The sequence below is a fragment of the Pelophylax lessonae genome, assembly GCF_965119305.1.
Source record: "Pelophylax lessonae genome assembly, chromosome: 6".
Classification (NCBI taxonomy): Eukaryota; Metazoa; Chordata; class Amphibia; order Anura; family Ranidae; genus Pelophylax; species Pelophylax lessonae.
In genome coordinates this window covers 18,594,697-18,606,211 of record NC_138773.1, presented here as the reverse complement: position 1 = coordinate 18,606,211, position 11,515 = coordinate 18,594,697, and the positions used below count along the sequence as shown (strand labels likewise).

At 43.4% G+C, this 11,515-nt stretch overlaps 1 protein-coding gene across 1 annotated transcript in view; it reads left to right on the top strand.

Annotated features, from left to right (window-relative positions):
- Positions 1 to 573: 573 nt before the first annotated feature.
- LOC309558465 (uncharacterized protein) overlaps positions 574 to 11,515 on the top strand; it is a gene marked incomplete at its 3' end in the record, with an annotated part of 72,813 nt that continues 61,871 nt past the window's right edge. Inside the window, exon 1 of the mRNA XM_082261536.1 lies at positions 574 to 597. Coding sequence (XP_082117662.1) covers positions 576 to 597 — 22 coding nt within the window. The 5' untranslated portion in view covers positions 574 to 575. The remainder of the gene's footprint in view (positions 598 to 11,515) is intronic.

The following is an 11,515-nucleotide window of genomic DNA, read 5'->3' as shown; positions in this document are numbered from 1 at the left end:
TATTAAAGAAGTTGTTTGCAAGCCATGCTGAACTCGCGCTGTAGAGGGCGGCTTCAGAGTCGGGCGAATTTGAAGCTGCCCCAGTGTGAACCGAGCTTAGCGATGCATACATACATAAGCTCCTTGAAGGCAGGACCTGATGTGAATGTATAATATATACAGTATATACCATAGTTTAGAGACGCAATAACTTTTGCGCAAAACAATCTATATGTTTATTGGGATTTTTTTCCCCAAAAATACGTAGCAGAATACATATTGGCCTACTTTTTCGTAGATTTGTCAAAATTTTTGAAAACCATTTATGACTTTCCTTCCACCTCACAATTTTGGGCCAAAAAAACCCCAATAAAATACGTTTACGTTTTTGGTTGTAACATGACAAAATGTGGAAGAATTTCAAGGGGTGTGAATATTTTTTCAAGGCAATATACAAGCTCAATAATATTTCCAAGAAAAAGACAGTATGGAATGTTCTGCTGGCAGAAGTCCAGATGATTGGAAAGTGAAAGAGGGTGAAGAGTATATAAAGGAGGAGCCAGAACTCCGGAGGTAGCAGACACAACGCAGAGACCATGGCTGGTGCTCCAAGGAAGGGTATGACAACATATTGTTATAATCAGATGGGATTGTAAGGGAAATTATGGGAGATTCATGGTTGGTGATGACACCAATAACAAAACGGAGTCTTTATATGTCACATTGTTGGTGGGAAGATTGGATTCCCTTTATTTGGGTCCAATGTGAGATTTATAACATTTTATAACCTGAGTAACAATATCATTTGTTGATGTTCGTGTCCAACGATTCTGCTTTCTTAGCCTCCATTTGCATTGGAAATGTACTAGTTCCTGCTGCTGGGTTTGGCAGTTGTGAGCGGATAACTGCAGCCTCTTATGCCATACAATGCAATGACAGGCTGTCAGTGGCCGCCACCTGCAGTGATCACAGGTGAACACGCACAAAGTGGCAAAACAGTTGTGTGATTGAAGACTTATTCCTTGTTTATTGATTACATCTGAATTCAACAATAATGACACAGATCACTAAAAATCATTACTAAATGACACATGTTCTAATATATTTTTTTTTTTACAGTTTTCTCATATACGTTCTAAAGTCAGTCTGTTTATCATTCTTCTCATTGTTTTTTTTTTTTTTTTTTTGTTTTCACAGGGGGGCAGTGGGGTGTATATGGGGCTCATGGGGTAAGGTGGAGTTTATGGTGGAGAGGCGAGGAGGGGGCTTATTTGTTTATGGTGGAGAGACGGGAAGGGATTTATTTGTTTATGGCGAAGAGGCGGGAAGGGTTTTATTTGTTTATGGTGGAGAGGTGGGGAGGGGGTTATTTGTTTATGGTGGAGAGGTGGGGAGGGGGTTATTTGTTTATGGTGGAGAGACGTGAAGGGGTTTATTTGTTTATGGCGAAGAGGCGGGAAGGGGTTCATTTGTTTATGGTGGAGAGGTGGGGAGGGGGTTATTTGTTTAGGGAGGCGAGGTGGGGAGGGGGTTTTTTGTTTATGGTTCAGAGGCAGGGAGGGGGGTTATTTGTTTAGGGTGGAGTGGCGGGGAGGGGATTATTTGTTTAGGGTGGAGAGGCGGGGAGGGTTTTTTTGTTTATGGTGGAGAGGCTGGGAGGGTTTTTTTTTGTTCATGGTGGAGAGGCCGGGAGGGGGTTATTTTTTTTTTTGAGTGGAGAAGTGGGGAAGGGGTTATTTATTTATGGTGCAGAGGTGGGCTGGGGGTTATTTGTTTATGGTGGAGAGGCGGAGAGGGGGTCATTTTTTTAAAGAGGAGAGGCGGGGAGGGGGTTATTTGTTTATTGTGGAGAGGCGGAGAGGGGGTTATTTGTTTATGGTGGAGAGGCGGGGAGGGGGTTGTTTATAGTAGGAGAGGGGGATATTTGTTTATGATGGAGAGGCGGGAAGGGGGGTTTTTTGTTTATGGTGGAGAGACGGGGGGGTTATTTGTTTTTGGTGGGGAGGCAGGGAGGGGGTTATTGTTTATGATGGGGAGGCAGGGAAGGGGTTATTTTTTTATGGTGGAGACAGGGAGGGGCGTTATTTGTTTAGGGTGGAGAGGCAGGGAGGAGGTTGTTTACATAGTGACATAGTTAGTCAGGTTTAAAAAGACACAAGTCCATCCGGTTCAACCATAAAAAAAAAAAAAAAAGTTTTGAAAACCCTACCATACAATCCCATATACACAATCCTATACCCGCTGTTGATCCAGAGGAAGGCGAAAATAAACCTCAGCAAAGCATGATCCAATTTGCTACAGCAGGGGAAAAAAATTCCTTCCGGATCCCCCGAGAGGCAATCGGATATTCCCTGGATCAACTTTACCTAAAAAAAAAAAAATATTAGTAACCATTTATATTATGTACACCTAGGAAAGAATCCAGGCCTTTTTTAAAGCAATCTAGTGAGCTGGCCAGAACCACCTCTGGAGGGAGTCTATTCCACATTTTCACAGCTCTTATGGTGAAGAAACCTTTCTGTATTTGGAGACAAAATCTGTTTTCCTCTAGGAGTAAAGAGTGCCCCCTTGTCCTCTGTGTTGACCTTAAAGTGAACAACTCAAACCCAAGTTCACTATATGGACCCCTTATGTATTTATATATGTTGATCATATCTCCCCTTAATCTCCTCTTCTCAAGAGAGAATAAATTCAGTTCCTCCAATCTTTCCTCATAGCTGAGCTCCTCCATGCCTCTTATCAGTTTGGTTGCTCTTCTCTGCACTTTCTCCAGTCCACCGATATCCTTTTTAAGAACTGGTGCCCAAAACTGAACTGCATATTCCAGATGAGGTCTTACTAATGATTTGTACAGGGGCAAAATTACATCTCTCTCTCTGGAGTCCATGCCTCTGTTAATACAAGAAAGGACTTTGCTTGCTTTGGAAACAGCAGCTTGGCATTGCATGCTATTATTAAGCTTATGATCTACCAGAACACCCAGATCCTTCTCCGTTATGGATTCCCCCAGATCTTTCTCCGCTATGGATTCTCCCAGTTCTACTCCGCCTAGTATGTATGATACATTTATCAACATTAAACCTCATTTGCCACATAGTTGCCCAATGAAACAGTGCATTGAGGTCAGCTTGTAAGTTGGAGACATCCTGTAAGGAAGTTATTCCACTGCAAAGCTTGGTGTCATCTGCAAAGACTGAAATGGTACTTTCAATCCCAGACCCTATATCATTTATAAAGATATTAAAAAGTAAGAGTCCCAACACTGAACCTTGGGGTACACCACTGATAACCTTAGACCATTCAGAGTAAGAATCATTAACCACTACTCTCTGAATTCTATCTTTTAGCCAATTTTCTATCCAATTACAAACCAATCTTTCCAAGCCTGTAGACTTTACCTTACACATTAGCCGTGTATGGGGAACTGTGTCCAAGTATACTACATCCACAGCCACCCCTCTGTCCAAGGTTTTACTTACCTCCTTATAAAAAGAAATCAGGTTTGTTTGACAACTTTCATGAATCCATGCTGTCTGTTGCTTAAAATCTTTTTTTTCCAGCAAGAACTCATCTATGTGGTCTTTTATTAAACTTTCCAGTATTTTCCCTACTAAAGAAGTTAAACTAACAGGTCTATAGTTATTTGGTAAAGACTTTGATCCCTTTTTAAATATAGGCACCACATTGGCCCTACGCCAATCCAGTGGTACCATTCCAGTCCTTAACGAGTCCCTAAAAATTAGAAACAAAGGCTTAGAAATTACAGCGCTCAATTCTTTTAGGATGTGTGGGTGAATGCCATCTGGTCCAGGTGCTTTATCCACCTTTATTCTGTCTAATTATTTATGGACCATATCAATCTTTAGTCATTGTGGATCATTTGGGGCTGTGTCACTACCACCCCCATTATGGTCATGAGCTCCCCCATGCTCCTTTGTATATACAGAGCTGAAGAAAGTATTTAATAAATTTTCCTTCTCTTTGTCCCCAGTCACCCACTCCTGATTATTTTGTAAAGGGCCTACATGCTCAGACCTGACCTTTTTACTGTTAATATATTTGAAGAATTTTTTGGGATTTGTCCCACTATCTTTTGCAATCTGATGTTCATTTTGAATTTTTGCGTCCCTGATTTCCTTTTTACATATTCTGTTATATTCTTTGTAACAATTAAACAATGATAGTGTTCCATCATTTTTATATTTTTTAAAAGCTCTTTTTTTTTTATCTATAGCTTTTTTAACTTTTGCTGTGAGCCACATAGGTTTTATTTTTAGCCTTTTAAACTTATTGCCCATAGGAATATACTTTGCAGTGAGTTTGCATAAAGTGTTTTTGAAAAATTCCCATTTCTGTTCTCTGCTCATTGATGCCAATATTCCCCCCAGTCTAAATCCTGGAGAGCAGCCCTCATCCTTGGAAAATTTAAAGTTGTGTTTTTGTATTTCCTGTATGCATTTGTTTGCTTACAGCTAACATTAAATGAAATCTTATTTAGGGTGAAGAGGCGAGGAGGGGGTTATTTGTTAATGGTGGGGAGGCAGGGAGGGGGTTATTTGTTTAGGGTTGAGAGGAGGGGAGGAGGTTGTTTGATCATCGGGGAGAGGCGGGGAGGGGGATATTTGTTTAGGGTGGAGAGGTGGGGAGGTTTTTTGTGTTTATAGTGGAGAGGCGGGGAAGGGGTTATTTGTTTATGGTGGAAGAGTGGGGAGGGAGTTATTTGTTTAGGGTGGAGAGGCAACAAGTGGGTTATTTGTTTAGGGTGGAGAGGCGAGGAGGGAATTATTTGTTTTGGATGGAGAGGCAGGGAGGGGGGATATTTTTTCACGGTGGAGAGGGGGGAGGGGGTTGTTTGTTTAAGGGGGAGAGGCAGGGAGGGGGTTATGTGTTTAGGTTGGAGAAGTGGGGAGGGGGTTATTTATGGGGGAGAGGCGAGGAGGGGGTTATTTGTTTAGAGTGGAGAGGCGGGGAGGAGGGGTATTTGTTTATGGGGGAGAGGTGGGGAGGGGTTATTTGTTAAGGGTGGGGAGGCAGGGAGGGGGTTATTTGTTAATGGTGGGGAGGCAGGGAGGAGGTTATTTGTTTAGGGTGGGAAGGCAGGAAGGGGTTATTTGTTTATGGTGGAGAGGAGGGGAGGGGGAGTTATTTTTTATAGTGGAGAGGTGGGTAGGGAGTTATTTGTTTATAGTGGAGAGGAGGGGAGGAGGGTTATTTGTTTAAGGTGTAGAGGCAGCGAGTGCGTTATTTCTTTATGGTGGAGAGGCGGGGAGGGCGTTATTTGTTTATGGGGGAGAGGCGGGGAGGGGTTATTTGTTTAAGGTGGAGAGGCGGGGAGAGGGTTATATGTTTAGGGTGGAGAGGCAGGGAGGGGGTTATTTGTTTATGGTGGAGAGGCGGGTAGGAGCTTATTTGATTAGGGTGGAGAGACAGGGAGGGGGTCATTTGTTAATGGTGTGGAGGCAGGGAGGAGGTTATTAGTTTAGGGTGGGGAGGCAGGAAGGGGTTATTTGTTTATGGTGGAGAGGAGGGGAGACAGAGTTATTTTTTATAGTAGAGAGGCGGGGGGAGTTATTTGTTTAGGGTGGAGAGGCGGGAGGGGGTTATTTGGTAATGGTGGAGAGGCAGGAAGGGGTTAATTTGTTTACGGTGGAGAGGCGAGGAGGGCATTATTCGTTTATGGTGGAGAGGTGGGGAGGAGGGTTGCTTATGGTGGAGAGGTGGGGAGGGTGTTATTTGTTTATGGGGGAGGGTTATTTGTTTCTGTTGGAGAGGCGAGGGGAGGGTATTTGTTTATGGGGGAGAGGCGGGGAGGGGGTTATTTGTTTAGGGTGGAGAGGTGGGGGGGTTATATGTTTAGGGGGAGAGGCGGGGAGGGGGTTATTTGTTTAGGGTGGAGAGGCGGGGGGGGTTATATGTTTAGGGGGGAGAGGCGGGAGGGGGTTATTTGTTTAGGGTGGAGAGGCAGGGGGTTTATATGTTTAGGGTGGAGAGGCAGGAAGGGGGTTATTTGTTAAGGGTGGGAAGGCACGGAGGGGGTTATTTGTTTAGGGTCAAAGGGCAGGGAGCAGGTTTTTTGTTTATGATGGAGAGGAGGGTAGGAGCTTATTTGATTAACGTGGAGAGACAGGGAGGGGTTATTTGTTAAGGGTGGGGAAGCAGGGAGGGGGTCATTTGTTAATGGTGGGGAGGCAGGCAGGAGGTTATTTGTTTAGGGTGGGGAGGCAGGAAGGGGTTATTTGTTTATGGTGGAGAGGAGGGGAGGGGAGTTATTTTTTTATAGTGGAGAGGCGGGGAGGGAGTTATTTGTTTATAGTGGAGAGGCGGGGAGGGAGTTATTTGTTTATAGTGGAGAGGAGGGGAGGGAGTTATTTGTTTAGAGTGGAGAGGCAGGGAGAGGTATTTTTATGATTGAGAGGCAGGAAGGTGGGTTATTTGTTTATGGTGGAGAGGCAGGGAGTAGGTTATTTGTTTAGGGTGGAGAGGCAGGAATGGGGTTATTTGTTTAGGGTGGAGAGGAGGGGGGTTATTTGTTTAGGGTGGAGTGGCGGGGAGGGGATTATTTGTTAATGGTGGGGAGGCAGGGAGGGAGTTATTGGTTTATGATGGAGAGGCAGGAAAAGGTTTTTTTTTTTAGATTTGGTGGAGAGGCAGGGAGGATGTAATTTTTTTAGGATGGGGAGGTGGAAGGCGGTTATTTGTTTAGGGTGGAGAGAAAGGGAGGGTGTTATTTGTTTATGGGGGAGGCAGGGAGGGGGTAATTTGTCGAGGGTGGAGAGGCGAGGAGGGGGTTATTTATTTATGGTTGAGAGGAGGGGAGGGGGTTATTTGTTAATTGTGGAGAGGCAAGGAGGGGGTTATTTGTTTATGGTGGAGAGACGGGGAGGGGCGTTTTTGTTAATGGTGGAGAGGCAGGGAGGTGTTATTTGTTTATGAGGGAGAGGCAGGAAGTGGTGTTTGTTTATGGTGGAGAGGCGGAGAGGGTGTTTTTTTATGGTGAGGAGGGGGTTATTTGTTAAGGGTAGAGCGGTGGGGGGAGGGATTATTTGTTTAGGGTGGAGAGGCGGGGAGGGGGTGATTTGTTCATGGTGGGGGGGCAGGGAGGGGTTATTTGTTTAGGGTGGATAGGCAGGGAGGAGTGTTATTTGTTTACAATGGAGAGATGGGGAGGGGTGTTATTTGTTTAGGGTGGAGAGACAGGGACGGGATTATTTGTTAATGGAGGGGGTTATTTGTTTAGGGTGGAGAGCCGGGGAGGGGTTTATTTGTTTAGGGTGGAGAGCCGGGGAGGGGGTTATTTGTTTATGATAGAGAGGCAGGGAGGGTTTTTTTGTTTGGGGTGGAGAGGTAGGGAGGGGATTATGTGTTTATGATTTAGAGGTGGGGAGGGGTTATTTGTTTAGGGTGGAGAGGCGGGGAGGGAGTTATTTGTTTAGGGTGGAGAGCCGGGGAGGGGGTTATTTGTTTGGGGTGGAGAGGTAGGGAGGGCATTATTTGTTTATGATTTAGAGGTGGGGAGGGGTTATTTGCTTAGGGTGGAGAGGCGGGAAGGGGTATTGTGTAGGGTAGAGAGAGGGGAGGGGGGTTATTTTTTTATGGTGGAGAGGCAGGGAGGGGACAGCACGGAAAGGGGCGTGGTCGGTAGAGGGGGCACAGGATATTTCAATATGCTGCACCTTTTGCGCCTGTCATATATTATCAGTGGGTGCATTGTCTGTCGGAGCACTGTGCCCCCCCCCCCCCCCAGGGGCTTGTGTGTACTGAACACCCTGCACCATGGATGATTTGCCTCTGATCCAGCCTGATATGTCTGTTGTATGGTATTGGAAGCCATGGGAGGCTATCAGCTGGTAGCAGGTAGGAGGTATAGATCAGTGGCTTAGCGTGGGTGGGGGGAAGCCCTGTGCACAAAATTTAGAGGCGTGCTGTCGGTCTCAGGGCCACTTTAACTCTTTCGGTGGCGGCGGGAACGCAGCATCAAACAGTCGCATTCCCGGTGTGCGGGCATCTATCCCCACATGTCGAGTGGGCGGCCCTACACAGAGTCTGTGTGGAAGGTGAACAGATAGGCCTGAGAGCCTGGGAGGGAGAAAAGCTTTGCCCCTTTCTTGGCCCTCGAAGAGGTGATCAGCAGCGGGTGCAGCATCCCTGACGCCTTCCAAAGCTTGGGCTCCTCCAACCTCTTCTCCACTCCAACATCAACAGTGAGGCCCAGAGAACAGCTGATTGGGGCCTAGAAGATAAGGCTGGGCGGGGGGCACATGCTAACAGGGAGCCGCTGGAAGGAGTACAGCACCCCCCCCCCCCCCGGATCAAGAAGGAGGTTGTGCAAGGTACCTTCCATGCCAATCATACACAGACCTACATGCAGACAGAGACTGGGACAGGGGGCCAGAGCAGGGACTGCAGATAGGGACAGGGATAGGGGTCTCTCTTTCAGCTCTCTCTCTCCCACCCCCTCTCTCTTTCAGCCCTCTATTTCTTTTTTTTTTTTTTTTTTTCCAATAAAAAGCTTTTATTGAGGATTCAGTGCAAAGGTTTACAAAATGGGTTTAAACATTATACATTTTGACAGTGGTTTTGACATCATAGACCAACATAACAAGAGTTAACAGAGTCCAATTTTTCAGAGGAGTCAAATATGGCATCGTAATTATTGAGTATTCAAGTGACAACAACAAAAGGACAGTCTATGATCTGTAACATTGATAAACGCTTGTGAGATATGGACTAGCAAGCAGTCCAACCTCACTAAATGGCCAAAGAAGGCCCAAGGAAGGAAGAGGTAGATCAGAAATGAGAGAATAGAGACGGAAGAAGAGGAGTGAATGGGTAAGGGAGGGTAGGGCAACAGGAGTAAGCATACCGAGATTTGTAGTGAGCATTCAGTAAGCCTCTGGCAGCGACAAGATGCAAAGCTATAATTCATCTGGAGACAGCAGCCTAATGAGAACTAAGACGTTACCAATTTTTCATAATCTGCGGAGAGTGTGAACATCAGCCATGGTCTCCACATTTTATGGAAGGATGTGTCATTTACTTTTTTAATGGCCAAGATCTCCTCCATTTTATATATGGATTTCACTTTGTCTGCCCATTCTTTAACTGAAGGAGTGGCTTTCGAATTCCAGTGCAAAGGAACAACAGAAAAGGGGTAGAGGGAATGGCGCTGTCTGATATCATAAATTGAATGAGGGCCAATGGTGGATATGGATTTTTAGAAATGATGTATGACCATATTTAAAAGAGAAATAAATAGTGTAGAAAAAGATAAATTTAAAATCCCAGATATTGTGAAAAAGAGGGGATTAAAAGGACTGCATAAAATGTACTAGTATATGTATAAAAAGTGAATCATATATGTAAAAAAATATATATATAGGTGTATAAATGTGTAAAAGGTGTGAACCTGGGCCCAAAAAAATATATTATATTATGCATAAATAGCTAAACCCATAAATATGTGAACATCAAATTCATAAAAAACATACAGTCATAAATAAAGTGCAAGAAAACCCACTAAGGGGAGAAGAAGTCACTAAAGTGACAAGTGCATGTGATGTAAAATGATATACTATAAAGTGATAAGGTGCAATCGGTACAAGGTGGTAAGTGCTGAAGTGCTGGTAATATTAAATGTGGATATACACAAGTACAAATATGTGACGTAAAGCAACAAGGCAAGGTATTTAAAAAATATACATATGAAAAAATATATATAAAAAATATATAAAAAATAAAATATAAAATATAAAAAAGAAAGTCCAATGGTGCACAGGTGCAAGAGTGATGAGGGTTCTCCCAAAAATATAGGTGTCACACTTTAGATCAGCAAGAGGTAAACAATAGCCCCGTGGTTACTTCAAATCAGCAAGTGGTAAACGATAACCCCGTGGTGGGCAGTGAGGTGCTCGGTGACCCCTAAGGTAAATAGCACACTCACCAGAGGTACCCACCCCACACAGTGGTAAAGAGTGGGTATAAGTGGCATTCCAGTGGTAAATCCTAATCTCCTCTATCGGTCCTGGGATGGGACATCTATGGGGTATCTGGACAGCAGCAATCCTAGGCAGAGCTGGGATCAGATGGTATCCTGGTGGCGGGGATAACTACTCCCAGTGTCCACAAGGGACCGATATTGCAGATGTCCGGATGTTGAAAAAAGGCACAATAGTGTAATATTGCTAATACTAGGTTTTATTACACTTAGTAAATAGATTACAGGTACTCACATTTGTGAAGAAATAAACGAGCGATGTAAAATGGCGCGTGGAACGCAATGCGGTCCACCGCTCTGTACAGGAAACGGAAGTGATGCGAAACACCGTACGCGTTTCGTAATCCTACGCCCTCAGCAGCGTTGGTTCACTTCCGATTCACTCCCTTTTATGTACATGGTTGCCAGGCAACGGAAAACAAAGCTAAATGCAGTATCGTTTTCCAAGCGGGGCGGGCGCCCACAAATATTCGCGGTGAAGCAATAACCCGTTGGTATTATATTGTCTATGCGGATCAAATTAAACATTTAGTTCATATAGCAGCCACAAGAAATAAAAAATAAAATAATAAAAATAAAAATGCAACATTCCGCAGAGGAATTAGGCCGGAGTATATCATTAAATAGTAGCTATGCCTGAAGCAATCCATGTGTAATATCCAGGAGGAATATGAGTATTATTAAAAACAATGATTTATTTAAGCAAAACCCTTAAAAAGTAATTAAAAATTAGTGTTGTATTTAACTGATAAAAACATGTGTAAATAGTAACGAGGACCTCTAGTGGTGAATGTTGGGAAGTGTTTGAAGAAAATGGATGTGGAAGGGATGAATGGACAAGGCAAGAATACAACTGTAAAAATATAAAAGATATACCATTATAAATATATGTAGGAAATATGCAACATATATAAAAGAAATATAAAAAATGATTTTAGTAAAAATGATTTTAGTAAACAATTATAAAAAAAAAAAAATTATAAAAAAAGGGGGGTGTATATTTATATAATATATGTAGGTGTGAGTATATATGTATGTGTGTGATGCACACACACATATACCCTAAGATGCTAGAACTGTGTAGAGAAAAGAGAATAAGATGAGGAGTAAATTAGTTAAAAATCTAAAAAAATTATTGGAATATATTGTTAAAAATTGGAAATAAAGCAGTTCAAATCAATGTCCAGGTTGAGGCCTCTGGGTTGGATAGTGTTAAGTCTATATATCCAGGAAGTTTCATTTCTTGAAATTTTAATTCTTTTGTTTTCTCTTCTCCAGTGTCCTGTTATCGAATGGATTCCACAGAAGGTAAGTCCATTTGGATTTGTATTGTGAACCTCTGCAAAATGCCTGGACAGACTATGTTTCGGAAAGCCATTCCTTATGTTCTTAATATGTTCACGTATTCGGATATATAAAGGCCTGGTGGACATATTGGAGCCGACATGGACATTCGATAAGATATGTTACATGGGTGGTCTGACATGTTATGAGTTTATTAATATTAAATTCCTCTCCATTCCATCTGGATTTAAATTTCAG